Source organism: Ambystoma mexicanum, chromosome 3q (assembly GCF_040938575.1).
Source record: "Ambystoma mexicanum isolate Mex_15411 chromosome 3q, UKY_AmexF1_1, whole genome shotgun sequence".
NCBI lineage: Eukaryota > Metazoa > Chordata > Amphibia > Caudata > Ambystomatidae > Ambystoma > Ambystoma mexicanum.
In genome coordinates, this window is record NC_090926.1 from 36812506 (window position 1) to 36827652 (window position 15147).

At 51.3% G+C, this 15147-nt stretch overlaps 1 protein-coding gene across 1 annotated transcript in view; it reads right to left on the bottom strand.

Moving 5' to 3' along the window:
* LOC138582061 (thiosulfate sulfurtransferase-like) overlaps positions 1-14690 on the bottom strand; it is a 135988-nt gene extending 121298 nt beyond the window's left edge. The window contains exon 1 of the mRNA XM_069653009.1: positions 13914-14690. Coding sequence (XP_069509110.1) covers positions 13914-14496 — 583 coding nt within the window. The 5' untranslated portion in view covers positions 14497-14690. The remainder of the gene's footprint in view (positions 1-13913) is intronic.
* Between the last annotated feature and the right edge of the window lie 457 nt (positions 14691-15147).

Below are 15147 nucleotides of genomic sequence, written 5' to 3' on the forward strand. Positions count from 1 at the left end.
ACTTTAAAATCAAGATGCGCACGGCTGTTCTTTGTCGTGACCACCACCTTCAAGTTTTGGTTGCTACACCCATGCTCATTGAGGCAGAAATGTACCTTGTCATGGGCAGATGCGGTGGCTCGGGTCCAGGAAAAAGGACACGTGGTGTAGCGGCTAGGGACAACAAGTAACAACTGAGATTCCATCTATTCAGTAGATTTCCACAGTTCAGAGTCCCACAAAATGAGAATGGTACAACAAGTTCTAGCTCTTTATCAATGAGGTTAATATTTGTTTGGCTCTGACCCCAAGTTAGAAGGAAAAGTTGTTAATCTAAGTAGAAAAGAAATAATTCTTGGGCATGTTGGCTACACGACAGAGTATCTGAATGTGATTCCGACTAAAGGGTATAGTGGATTGCACTATTGCAGTTGAACAATGCCCCTTTGCGTTGGTGTTCTGGTGTTGTCCCCTTTAAGGATATGTGTCATCTGACGCCCAATAAAAGGAGCCTCAACCGGCACGTGCGCTAGAACGGCGGCATAACCCAGCCATTTGTCAATTTTTATGCCAACATACATTATTCTTGTTCATTTCTCTTGGCCCCTTACTTTCCCCAACCAGTAAGGTGCAGAATGAGACATTCTCTTTTTGTCATAAAAGGCAGCAGATTTTATTTTCGCACATATAATAAAACACAGCCAACATCTGTGAAAATATCTGTGTCCAAAAACGTCCTTTTCCCAACACAGTTTATAGTAGGCACAACTCCCCCCAACCCTTCGTGCCTGAGACCCACCTGCCCCTGCAGGTGGGCCTGGGCTGGTAGAACGCTGTTTGTTCGGGGGAAGCAGAGCCTCTCATTGTTACCAGATGCCCTTGTCGGTTAGGCTCCCAAGAGGCGCTGGTCCGAGAAGAGCGAAGACCCTTCCGGCTTTCCCATGGCTCATTTGGAGTCTGTGTCGTGTCACTGGTTGGCAAAACACTGCCACTCCGAAGGTGGGTTACCGCCTACCGCGGCTCCCCCCTTTCCGACTTCTTAATTCCAGTGGCATACCTTTGCAGGAGCAACATGCGGAGACTACTCCATGTCCAGCCACCTGTTTCCCCTTTTGTCCAACCAAGTCCACAGTAGGTAGGCCCAACTCCCCAGCCCTTCGTGTCTGAGCCCCTCCTGCCCTTGCAGGTGTTCCTGGGCTGGGAGAGCACCGTTATTCGGGGGAAGCTGAGCCCTTATTGCTACCACCAGACGCCCCTGCCGCTTAGGCCCCCAAGAGGTGCTGGTCACGAGAAGAGTAGAGACCCTTCCAGTTTATGATGTTGAGCTTTATCCCTTTGTTTTAGCCCTTCAAAAACCAACTTTGCCTTCCGTCCCCCTTGTCTCGTTCCTGCCCCTACCATATTCCTCAACCTTTGCTGAATTTTTAGTGGGTTGCAGAAATGTCGTTCATTGGCGGGAGATGCTGGGCCCTCCTCTTTAAACAGACTTTCTTCACCTTACTATTCCATCCACAGGCCCAAGCTCCTCAGCCCTGCTCCCCCGTCCGGCATTCAAGTAGCTTCTACTCAACCTACCAAATGAACCATGACCACTGCAACTTGATTATTGACCCCAGAGGGGAAAAAGGCTTAGTTGGCTTTATCGCCCTGTTAAGCTAAAGTCCTACTCCCAATGCAAATGATTTACCCCACTCTATAGTTCAAACGCCATATACTGGAGAATGCGGCCTCACGGTACTACTTTAGCCTGGGCCCCCAGTCGAAACTTCAGAAATCCCGTTGTCCCCGGCCTATCCAGCACGGTAAACAGAAGGGAATAGTTTCTTACCTGTAACTCCATTTCTCCAGCATTGGTATCTTTCATGGATTCACATGCTTAGAATATTCCCCGTCGTCAGACTGGGACCCTTGGGTACACATATATAGCCTTTTCCTATAGGAAAACTTCTGACACTTTTGTGTCCTATCCTCGTCCTTTTAGGACCCGCCTACGCATGCTCCGCAGGCCGTCCCAGTATAAGAGGCCCGCCCCCGCGGTTCCTGTCTCCAAAGTAGTGGGATCTCCTTGTGTTGTCTTACTATTTTGTACTAGGTTGCCTTATTGGATTTCGAGTACGATATGTCCTCTGTATCAGGAAAAGCGCTGTTCCGTCCATGCGCGACGTGCGGCTTGAAAAAGGTTTACGAGGGGGACGGACATATGGATTGTATATATTGCCTCCACCCTCACCATTCGGCGGATGCCTGCGACATATGCAAGGGTTTTTCTCAAAAAACCCTCAAAGACCGGAACCGACGCCTGGTGGCATGGCTGAATGAGGGTGCGGGGGCAAACCCCCCCTCGGAGGTAGGCTCCACACAGTCGGCGAAAACATCACGCCGCGCGGCCTCGTCGGAACCACCGGCGAAGAAATCTAGACCGTCGGAAAAAGAGTCGTCTGGTACTCACTCCACTACAGACTCCTAGTCAAAGAAATCATCCTCATCAAAAAAGCATGAGAAGGAAAGGAAATCCTCCTCTGGCGATCATCACAGATCGACCACGAGTCGAGTAAAAGCGGGCACAGTGTGGAAAAGGCGGGACCGCCAAAACCACCTGCGAAGCCTGCGTCGTCGACGGCGATCCAGTCACCGGCCGCCTTCCCGCCACTAGCGCAAGGGGCATCCTCCGTCCCGTTGACAATGGCGTCGACGAGAGCCTCGTCGACGGGGGTCCTACAGGAGGCCTGAAGTCTTCGACCCTAACCCCCAGAGGCTTTGCTACAAGAGCAAGCTATGTTGCTGTCCTCGGAGGACGAGAGCGAGAGAGTGGCTGGCCCAGCAGACCTAGGGCTACGAGCGGCTGCCAAGTCGTCGACGAGGGCATCCGTTACACCGGTATCTGCCCCTCTCCTCAATCGGTTTTGTCGTTGGATATTCTGTCCTCGCTTCAGTCCTTGCTACGGTCGTTGGACCAGCGACTTCCCCAGGCCAGCCTGCCGCAGTCACCCATCGACGAGCCGGGCCCGTCCCGTCAACCGCCGCACCCACGCACGCCAATCTCAACACTTGCACAGGAGGAAGGTGAGCTGCCAGATTCGGAGTCGGACAGGGGAGCCATGTCAGAGGTCTCTTTATCCCCCTCCAGGGATCCTACCTGGGAGTCGGAGTTAGAAAACCCCAGAAGCCCAGCTCACCCGTCCCCTCCGGACGACATTGCGTCATTCCATTCGATGATGGAGAAGGCATGCAAAGAATTTGGTCTGTCCCAGGAAGAACAAAAAAAGGACTGTTTTTTGTTCGACCACATGGGCAAGAGAAGGAGGTCGGTGTTCTCGATACCGATACTTGACCATGTATGGAAAGAGGGGTTGCAGACAATGAGACACCCATTCTCAGAACCAGCAGTTAAAGGACGTCTAGAAAAAAAGTTTAAGGCTCCAGAGTCTACACCCAAGTGTCTATCCTCTCAACCAACACCAGACTCGGTGGTGTCGGCGGCGGCAACGAGGAAGGCAAAGGCACAGCACAAGTGCACGACTCCACCCGAGAATGAAGCGAGACGCCAAGATGCCTTTGGCAAGGAAGTGCTCTCCGTGGGAGCGACCACAGTAAAGGCAGCAAACTCTCTGGCAATTGTAGCCAGATACGATAGGGAGATGTGGCACAGGCTGGCTCCGCTGCTTGACCATCTTCCGGAACAACAGAGGAAGGCGGCGATGCTACTGGTCCGAGAGGGCGAGGAAGCCTCAAATCACGCAATAAACATTGCGGTGGATCTTGCTGAGTCTGGCTTCAAGCAAGTCAATAATGGGGTCGTATTACGTCGACAGTCATGGCTGAAGTGTACCTACTTCAGACCAGAAGTACAATACAAGGTCTTAGATATGCCCTTTGAGGAAGACCTTCTTTTTGGTGAGAAGGTGGACGAGGCCCTAAAAGGGATGAAAGAAGATTCGGACACGGCACGTTCTTTGGGTGCCCTCCAGAGTGGCAGAAGCTACAAGTCTTTTCGCCCCTTTAGAGGGGCTTCAGGTAATTCAAGATTCTCTTCTGGAGACAGATCCTTTGCCAGATCGGCTTACCCCTCCCAGGGATACCGACGTGCCTCACAATCGGCTAACCGTCGACGAAACTTCCAGTCTTCCAGAAAACGACCATCATACCCATCGTCGGCGAGAGACAAGCAAACTAAAGATCAGCAGTGACGTTCCACAACCCGTTCTGGGGGGGAAGAGTTTCAGCGTATGTCGACGAATGGGAAAGGATAACGACGGACCAATGGGTGTTAGACACTATAAGACACGGACACTCTCTTCAATTCAAACACAGCCCTCCGCAAATTCCACCTGCGTTCACCGCTCAGTCCCATATGAAGGCACTGCAACAAGAGGTTACACTCATGTTAGCGAAGGGAGTGATAGAATTAGTTCCAACATCACAGAGATGCCAAGGAGTCTACTCAAGATACTTCGTCGTAAAAAAGCCGAACGGCAAATGGCGTCCCATTCTGGACTTACGCGAGCTCAACCAGTCCTTAAAAGAGCCTGAAATTCAAGATGCTCACTCTGCAGGAAGTGATCCGCGCAGTTCAAAAGGGAGATTTCCTGGCGTCCCTGGATTTACAGGACGCGTATTTCCATATTCCAATGTGTCGGAAACACAGGAAATTCCTATGTTTTGTAATAGGGCGAACCCACTACCAATTCACGGTTCTTCCTTTCGGGCTCAAAAACTCCCCCAGAACGTTCACAAAATGCCTGGCTCCATGGCGGCCTGGCTAAGGAAGCAAAGCCACCATGTATACCCATACCTCGACGACTGGCTGGTAAGGGGATCCTCCCCAGCGTCGACCAACACAAGTCTGCAAGCCACCATGCAGCTTCTACAACGGCTAGGATTCGCCATAAACTTCGAGAAATCCTCTCTGCGGCCATCGAGAACGCTGGTATTCTTGGGGGCACAGTTCGAGACTCAGCTAGGGCTGGTGAAACCTTCTCTCGACAGGACCTCGAGACTCATTCAACAGGCGGCCCGGCTACGGCGAAACACCAGGATCTCAGTGAGAAAGTATGTTTCGGTCCTAGGGGCCATGGCATCCTGCATCCATCTGGTGAGAAACTGTCGACTTTTCATGAGGCCAGTCCAAGAATTCCTCGCAGACCGATGGACACAGGCTCAGGGATCGTGGTCGGACAGGATAACCGTTGACGACGACAAGCTACTTCGGACCCTTCAGTGGTGGCAGAGCTCCCACAATCTGAACAAAGGTGTGCCCCTACAGGAGCCGGAGTTCCAGAGCACCATAGTTACGGATGCGTCCCTAACCGGATGGGGAGCGCACATGGGTGCTCTCCAAACGCAAGGTCGCTGGTCTCCAACGGAGTCACTCCTACACATAAATGTACTGGAACTCAGAGCGGTACGATGGGCCTTGAAGGCGTTCCTACCACACATCAAGAGGTCGCGAGTGCGGATACTGACCGACAATACAACAGCCATGTTTTATCTGAGGAAACAAGGAGGGACACGATCAAGGACTCTCTCCATAGAAGCCCAGAAAACATGGCATTGGGCATCGAAGCACGATATCTCCCTCGTGGCTCATCACCTTCCAGGAGTGAGGAACTGCCAAGACGACTCCCTCAGCAGAAACATGGCCCAGATACACGAGTGGGAAATGGACACGGGTCACTTGAAGAAAGTGTTCGAGAAATGGGGCCACCCCCCTCTGGACGCCTTCGCGACCAAAGAAAACAAGAAATGCGAGAAATTTGCAAGCAGGTGGCCCCAAGAGGGTTCGGTGGGGGAGGCGTTCTCCTTCCCATGGACGGACATGTTCCTCTATGCTTTTCCCCCCGTTTCCCCTCATACAGAAAACAATAAAGTGGATATGCAGATATAATTGCCGGGTGATTCTAGTGACACCATACTGGCCGAGGCAACCGTGGTTCTCAGACCTCCACCATCTAACGCTGGAACATCCCATAGCGTTTCCGAAAGTCCCGTACCTTCTATCCCGGGACAGAGGCACGGTGTGGCATCACGACCCGGACAGTCTCAACCTTACGTCCTGGCTCCTGACTTCTCGGAATTCGGGGCTTTAGACATTTCAGAGGAGTGCCAAGAAATTCTGCAGGCGGCTAGAGCCCCTTCCACTAACAAATCCTACTCCTATAAGTGGCGGAGATTCTGTGAATGGTGTAGAAAACAGCGGGACCTACAACCATTGTTGGTGACGCCGGAACAAGTTCTACCTTACCTGCTCCTCTTAGCAAAAAAGGGATTGTCCCCCTCATCGATAAAGGTACACCTGGCAGCCATCTCGAGGTTCACAAGGAAGAGGCAGTCGTCTCCTCTATTCAGTGACAGACTGGTGAAACACTTCATGCGGGGTTTATTTCGAGCCTTTCCCCCGGTGAAACGTTTTCCCCCGGCGTGGAGCCTCAACACAGTGTTGGCAGGTTTGATGAAACCGCCTTTCGAGCCTATGGCCACGTCCGACATGAAATTCATTTCGTGGAAGTTGGCATTCCTGATAGCTATCACATCAGCCAGACGTATCTCGGAACTACAAGCGCTGGTCGTGGACCCGCCCTACCTAAGATTCTTTAAGGACAAGGTAGTCCTGGCGACTAACCCTTCGTTCGTCCCTAAGGTTCCGACGGGTCCCAGTCTGACGACGGGGAATATTCTAAGCATGTGAATCCATGAAAGATCCAATGCTGGAGAATTCTGTATATCATTAGCTGCAAGCCGGCACTCCTGCCGCTGCTTTCTCATTTATACCCTCGATTGACTTAACCAATTTATTGTTCTGTACCCATGGTGTTAAAATCGTTCCGGTTTTTTCTCTCCCTGCATCCAACGATCTTCCTCCTCCCTAAATTGAAATCTGGCCTTCGAGGGACATAACTTTTCTTAGCTTTCTGCGTGTGTCGGCGCCCACCAGGCCCGTACTGCTAGTGTAAACAGGCTTACTGCCCTCATCTACACCCCCACTCTTCGCTGAGTTGTGGGGGACCTACCCCCCCTACTGTCTTCCAACACTGTTTTAATCTCCTACTTACGCTCCCTTGCATAATAAGAATCATTTGAAAGCTCAGTTGAAGCTGTTGTCTTATACCCCTGGCGTTATACAGTTCAAATTAGCGTATCCCAGAGCACAAAGCATAGCCCGTTAAGTTAAATCCTCACTAACCTGAACTCTTGCCCCAATGGTAGTTACTTTTCCCCCCAGAGTCCCACTAGCTGCCCCCCCAACAGCGTCCCTTGTTCAACCTATATATATTCGCAACAAACCCTAGTTGTTTGAGCTTCGCTTCTTTTTGCCCCCGGCATGGGCCCTTCCCCGGGCACTATTAAAAGAGATAACCGTCGATTGGAGCGCCATAGTCCTCATTTTCCCCCTTATTCAGAGGCATAACTACCTGCTCTCGTGCATTAGCCATCTAACCTCTTCGACCCTTCACCTTTACTCGGCTATGAGCCACTACCCGTGCTGCTTTCTTAGCCTAAGTACTAAGTTGCCTTCCGACATTTGCGCCTACCGCAAGATGCGGGATAAAAACCCCCAGGATCCAGTTTAAACCTCCCCTGACACCAATATCAAACTCTCTTTTGTCCCATACTTATTCCCCCCATTGTTTATACTTCTGCGTACCACCATTGACAGCCACCTGCCCGTGCCCCACCGGCGCATGCCCTTGTGGGTTACCTGCAAGCAGCCCTTACCATGCATGACCCTTGAACCTGGTCTTAAGCTCCGTTATCTGAAGCTGCCTGCTGCTTTACTAGCCTTGTAGTGATGCTGTTACCGCACCCAGGAAACCTGCCATTAATTTCATACCCGTTAAGCTGTTCAACACTTAACCGCTAAACACGCCCTAAAAGCGTCCCCCTGGCGCTATGTTGTTACAATCCGCCCAAAGTCCGTTCGTAAATGAAGCATGCCGCCGATGGGCGTATCCTTTCCGGCAACTGCCTGCTCTGTAAGTTTCCCATACTACGCTCAGAAAACGTGCAGCGCCGAGGCACCTACCCCTACTCCCAAAAGGCCCTATGCGAGTGAGAAAAACCCCTGAACTTTACAGGAGAATGCAGCGCCAACACCAACACAGTTCATATGCTAATCTATTGCTACACCTTGATCTATCGCACAATTATATTTCCCCGGCAGCATGCTGACCTGTGCTACCTTGAAAAAGATGTACTCCTGCACCTGAGGCACGAGAGCCTGCCAAACGGCCATAAACCAAACTGGATACACAGCAATAAATCAGCAAGTTATCTCACAATTGAACTCCAGCCTGCTCCCATATGATTGTATCACCCCTGGCCACTTGCTTTGCCCCTACATCCAGTATTGCTGGAGGTTGCCCTCCGACCCATCTCTCCTCATTCACCATAGCCACCATTCACATCAAAAAATCCCCCTTCATTACTATTCAGAAACTGGTTCCCAAAAGAGAAACTTTGCAACCGTGGGCCCATTTGCAATAAGCACCTGAGGCCCTCTATGCCCCAGTCCGTCCCCATACTTGACCCGTGAGTCACTGCCAAAAATGATACATTGACTGCTGCTTCCTATGCCACTATTAATTCATCTTTTATAGCGCTTAATACTAGAGTCCAGTCTCTAAGCGCAGGACATGGATTCGATCCTGTGTTGCTCTGCAGCGTCTTGCTTCCAAGACAAACACGTTGCTCCTGAGCTATGCTAACTGCCCTAAAGAAAATAAACTGCGGCGTGGATGCGTGTGACACTGCATTTCCGGGAACCGCTGCACGACATGAAAAAACTGCTGCATGGTTGTGGTCGCAGTGAGTCATGGCCCGATGCCAACGTGCAAAACAGGCCTCTTACGGACGGTGTTTTCACTAATGGGCCGTCCAACCATATTTCTTAAACTTTTGACCATCTTCCATATTAAAAACTGTCCGACCCGGCCCGCGACACGAACGCCGGCCACTATCCTTGTGACCCATGCTCCAACTACCTCACACTACCAGAGCCCCCGTCCCCACACCCTATCAACAGGACTCAACCGATGCAGCTTCTGCAACCCAGTTTTGGCCTCTCACCAGAGCAGACTGCTTTTCTCCATTTGAAATACCCATTTAATTGCTTGTTTAAGTCAACTGCCTGCCGGGATGAGAGTAGCCTTAACGATCCCGGCTGCACCCTCGCATGCCTTCCCACGAAAAAAGGAGGATTAATTTCTAACTAGGAAACAGACATTATATGATCAGTTTTGGAACAGTAACAGTCGCCCTTAACCAGACCTATTCCTGTGCACAAAGTTTACATGGGGCATGCCTTCTCCTTAATGAGCCAAATTGTCAAGACCCATCTGCTAAGTCCTGCTCCTCCTTCCCGACATTTGCCATGCACACCCGACAAACAATGCAGCAATAAACGGTTTTTATCAAATGGTGTTTACAAAACTCGTTAGTCAAGCCCCGTTAACGCCTTGTTCTCTCTTCATACCCTTTTTCTTTTAGCTGGCCTCACGGACGGTGTTGCCCGAACACTATATATTAAAGGAGGGCAACCTGAAAAAATTCCTCCCAGATGTATACCAACTCTGTGGTAATCAGCATTGTAATGCGTGACCATCTGATCAATTACGAACTAACCTACGCATTATACTCACGGCACCTCTGACCCAGAGGTGTAGGCAGGGTAGGGCCTGAACTAACCTACGCATTATACTCACGGCACCTGACGCAGAGGTGTAGGCAGGGTAGGGCCTGAGGGGCAAGGTCCACCCAAAATCTGCTACTGAGTGAGCATTTACAGATATTTTTGTCAGTGCAGTGGGCCCAACTACATTAGCATCAGGCCCCATTTGCTAGACAATCCTGTCTACGCCTCTGCTCTGACCGGAAATCCTAGTAATGCTGTTATGCAAACTGAACTATCTAGTGCATGTAATCCGTCCCGCCTCTATAACTCGGATCCAAGCATTCCTTTCTGCATATTGCATGCTACTGCTGAGAAACTGCTCCCCATTGCTCTCGGTGGCCATTTCCCCCAACCCGGACCTTGATGGCAGATAGATTCCTGGCTCGCCGTGTGTTTCACCGCTCATCCTCCTCGTCCCTATTGTGGTGGAGCTAGGGTGGAAAATTCACTGAAAAACTCTTCCCTCCTCCTCAGTGAACACTTCGCCCTTCCCAGACCAAGTCCACAAAAAGTTCCTGATCTTGCCTCGTGCCTTGGGCTGCCTTTGTGCTCTCGCCCGTCTGCTAGGTCATTCGAGTACTGCACCTTGTTTTTGGCAGATCCCCGTTCTACCAGTCGTGCCACTGGATTCCCCTCTGTCCTAAGCATGAACCCCAATATTCCTCCTAGTTCCAATCGCGGCGGCCCTAAGGCATGTGTACCGCTAGTCATCGAATTCAACTTTAGATTTTGCTTCTCTGCTACTTGGGATTCGAACCTGGGTCCTGCTGAGAGTACTCTATTCTCACATCTCACCGAGCTATCTCACAGGCCCCGCTGCAACCAGCTCCTCGCCAACTAACTTCACCTCAACTTAACTGTCCCCCTCAACATAATTCTCCAAGGGAATTTAGCTACAACACTTGGTTTTTATCTGTCTTCACCCCTATGTGGCCCGGCAGTCACTTTCCGCTTACCTTCAACAGCTACTCAGCTGTCGTACGCCTTAATGGGTGACTCCGCCATCTATATCCTTGGCTCCAGCGACCCTCTCCTTCACTGAACGTAACTCCTGGCTTCTTCCCCCCACATGTAGTGGCATAGTGGCAGCTGCAACCGACTCTGCCTCTCTTCCTTCCCCGCACCAGACCGCTCCACGCAGCGACCCCATGCAGGGCACAAGCTCAGAGACGCCACTCCCATGCAAACCTTCTTCCAACTCCTCGGCTCGAACATGCTGCACATTCTCTGGAGAGACCCCTAAAATGAAAAACTCCTTTCGGCTGCAGCGGGCAACGTCCCTCTGCCGGAGGGGCTGGATACTTCCTGCCACGAGCCGCCCGCGGCTTATATGCGGGTTAGCCAGTCCCCTTTCTTTGTTCGCCCTTCGCTGGCTTTTCCAGCGATTGACGCGCTTCTCATTGTTCCCCCCCTTACCTAGGGGGGAGGGAGGCAAGGAGGACGCTGCCTGAGTTATCGGGGTGCCTCCTTCATTTTTGGGTTTTCTTTGTCGTCACCTTCAGACTGTGCAAATGGCACTTCTGTCTTATATTTCATTTATTGAGTCTGCCTGCAGCTTGACACTGTGCGATCACTGCCCTGCTACTCTGGCCTGCAGGCCGATAGCAGCTCGCTCCGTGATCTAAGCTGTTCAAACAACAAAAACAGAGTTTTGGTTTTGCTCCGTGGTCCGAGCTTTCAAAAGTGCCTGCCGCTCCTGCATCAAGCAAGCGGTGATGTGTGTATCCTCTGTGGTGGGAGCAGGAAAGGGTTTTTGTTCATTCCGTCATCTGAGCTGCTGAAGGCCCACTGGTGTTCCCAGGCTACAAGCAGTGAGTTTCTGCACTGAACCGAGTGGTGGAAAAAAATATATAAAAAAGGTGGGAAAGAGGAGCGCTGTCTCACTGATGGGAGCCCCAAAGGAAAAATTGGGGGAAAAGGAGAGGAACAAAAACAGTGCACTTTGGATCAGAGCTATTAAAAAGGAAAGGAAGGAGGTTTTACTCTTCACTGCGCTGTGTGTTGGGAGCAGAGCATTTAAACAAAAGCAGCTCCTACCTGGGGGAGAAAAGAATATTTGATATGCTCTGTAGTCGGAAGTTGGGAAAACAACCAGGCATTCCTGAGGAAGATCCTGTGCAATCTGAGCGAGGAGTTACAGGAAAGACATACAAAAGGAAGGTGCCTGCAGTGTGTGCTCCGCAAGAGGAGCCTGGATTGGATGAGAAAAGTTTTCCTTTGCTGTGCTTGGTGCAGGAGCATTACATAGGAGACACCCATGCCTGGGGCAACGCTCCTGATTGGGGAAAGTTGAATGGGCATATCTTCCCCAAACAAGCTGCTGGTTGTTACCCACAGCCCCCACCAAGATAAAGATAACTCCTGCCTGGGAGAGACCACCAAGGCCAGCCCCCCCTCTGGTGCAGGAATGAGAGTCCTGTCTGGGGGGCCTTGTTGCAGTGTGACGCTGCCTCTCCGAAGCCAGCCCACCATCATGCCGGCACGCACGGACCCAGCCGCGGCCCTCCACTGCGCTGCCTCTCCAAAGCCAGCCCACCATCATGCCGGCGCTGACCCAGCAGCGGCCCTCCACTGAGAGGGTGCTTGTGCAGCATAAGAGGGGGTGGGGGGTTTGGAGTACCACTGCCACCCCAATGCCCTGTCAACATCTTGAGGCATTCCCGCATGGGGGGAGCCTGAACATGGTTTAGCCCAGACATCCTGCCACCATGGTCTCGCTGCCTGCACCACCTTCAAGGGACTACAGCTGATGGGGCCCCGGGTGCGGCTTTGCCGGCACATTAAAACGTACTCTCAACAATCATTGACTGAAAGAAGTGTGTGGTCTCCCAACCCCATGACTATGCCTATCCTGGTGGCCACGAAACCCAGCATGTGTCAGAAGCTGGTGATGCCCTCTGCCTCCCAAGCACAATGATTGGTGCGATGTTAAGCTGTCGTTCTACATTGCCCTAAACGCTTAAAGGGGACTCAGAAAACATGTGATGCTGTGGGTCCACACATAATTGATGTGCTTAAAGTGGTCCCAGTAATTATGGGCATGCAAAGCTGAAATTCTGCAAATGGTGGGCATGCTTGAAGTAGAACCAGTAACAGGTCACAGTGTTGTTCGATGGGGGAGTTCCCACCTTCCGTGTAATAAAGGTTCCCTTGTGATGTGTTTGCCAACCCTATGATCAACTGCCTAATGCCCCAGAGAATAAAGGAACATTGACGTGCCTTCAAAGTTGTGACCCCGCCTACCGAGGTGGCTCAAAATGGATGCGGCACAAGTACGTGTTGATGTGGCCTACCATCACCCGTGAGCTGAGCAAAGAAGCATCTAATAGTGGTCTATGTATTCTTTAATGTATGTGGTTATTGTTTTACCCTGTGGTTCCCAAGGGGACCCAGTAATACTGTTCATGCCTTTATTTAATACTCATTGATGCTGTCCTTATTTTATTATGAAAAAGGAGGGGTGTGGTGTTGTCCCCTTTAAGGATGTCATGACTTTGTAATGACCAACTAACAATAAAATGAGCACCAGCCGGATATGTGCCAGAACGTCAGCAGACTCCATTAATGGCACTTCTGTCTAGTATTTCATTTATTGGGCCTGCAGACTGACAGTGTGTGATCACGGTACTGCTACCCTGGCCTGCAGGCCGAAACCAGGTGATCACAGTACTACAGCCCCCCACTGATCTGGGTGCATCCAGATCACATGGTCATACTACCCCGACTTGCAGGTTGACGCTGTGTGATCATGGTACTTCAGCCCCCACTGATCTGGGTGCACCCATATCTGTAGGTGTGACCTGGGTGCCTCCCAGGCCACGGTCCAGCTGTGATCACAACTCAGTTCCAAGCCCGAGAGCACCGGCAACTGGTGTCCACCATGTGACGACGGCACCGCAAGCGTATGCGGGGTGACACCAGCAACAATCAGGCTGGCCCGTGTGCCCACGAGTCAGCCCCATAAACGGGTGTGTGACATGTATCAATTGATGATAGCATACAGGTACACTGTCGTGTGTTAAAGGCAGGGGAATAGTGGGCATGAACGAGAACTAGCCATAACCAAAGACGTGGGTAGGCTTCATGATCCAACAGTATGGATAAAAATGATGTGCCTGCCAGCCAGAAAGTACAGAATTGTTTGACGACTATCACACTTCGACTTTAATAAAATAGAGCCATCAGCTATGCTGCCTCCTCTCTCTTCCCATATTTTGGTTCGGAAAACTCCTCCCCTTCCAGCGTACCCTTCTCTGTTGGAGCTTACCCTTCTCTATTGGAGTCCCACAATACTGTTGCTCGGTCCTCGAGTCCACCACCTGGAACATCTTGCTCTGCAGGTTCTCCAGCATCTCCTCGAAGCTCTTCACCAGCCGGCGGTCCAGGACGGCTCGGAACTGGGCAGGCTCTGGGTGGGTGACCTGCGCTGTTACTGGGTGACCCTCCCGCACCCAGTTCCTGAAGCCGCCGTCGAGCACCGACACACCACGGTGCCCGAAGGCGCGGAACATCCACCAGGCCCGAGGGGCGTAGAAGGAGCCCAACTGGTCACCATCGTACACCACCACGTGTGTGTCGTTACCCACGCCAAGGCTGCCAACGTAGTCGCCGAACTCCCGCTCGCTGGGCAGCATCACTGGGTAAGGCGAGTCGTGGTTCCTGCAGGCCTCGACGTTGAAGGAGATGGCGCCTGGTATATGGCTCTTCTGCTCCGTGTCACGCTGGCCCGGAAGCTGGTAAATTACTTCCAACAGCCGTAACCCAGGGCCCAGCTTCCGAGCCCGCAGGGCCTCTGCCAGCCACTTGCTCGAGACCAAAGCCCGGGAAAAGAGCTGCTGCTGCGTCATCATTGCGTCGGGCGCTGTTTCACTCCCTCAGGCCCAACACACCTTCCGCCAGAGGTGGAATAAGTTCAGCGCTAGGCTGGGTGTCCGTTAAATGAAAATTGTTCATAAAGTGAAAAAAGTTAGACTTGTCACCGAAATGCACGCGTGAGAGAAAGGAGAGTGCAAAGTCTGAAGGTTGACGCGAGGGCGGGTAAAATGGGGGGATAACAGTCGCAGCCAATAGGAAGAGAGAAACAGAGCGAAAGGACTAGGGCGATAGAAAGAGAAAGTGGGTAAGAGTAAGGAGGACACTTGGAGGCACTTTTCCAGTGAGACAAGGATGTTTAAAATACAATTTAACAGTGAAAATACAGAAAATGTAAGTCACACAGTTATTGATACTATGGTGCATCCTACATTACAATATCTTAAGACAACTCTGTGATGTGATTATAGAAATTGTATTGACACCGCCAGGACTGGCAATACAGTCGAGTTGACAACATGACCCGTTCCGACCTGTAGATGCTTATCCAGGCCGGTTTTTCTCGTAGCATTCTGGGATTTGTCGTTCTGGTTTTCCCATTATAAAACTCGGACTACAAGTCCCAAAATGCAAATAAAAAAAACAGGACTGGCTAAGCAGCTACAGGTTGGCATGGATCATGTTGTCAA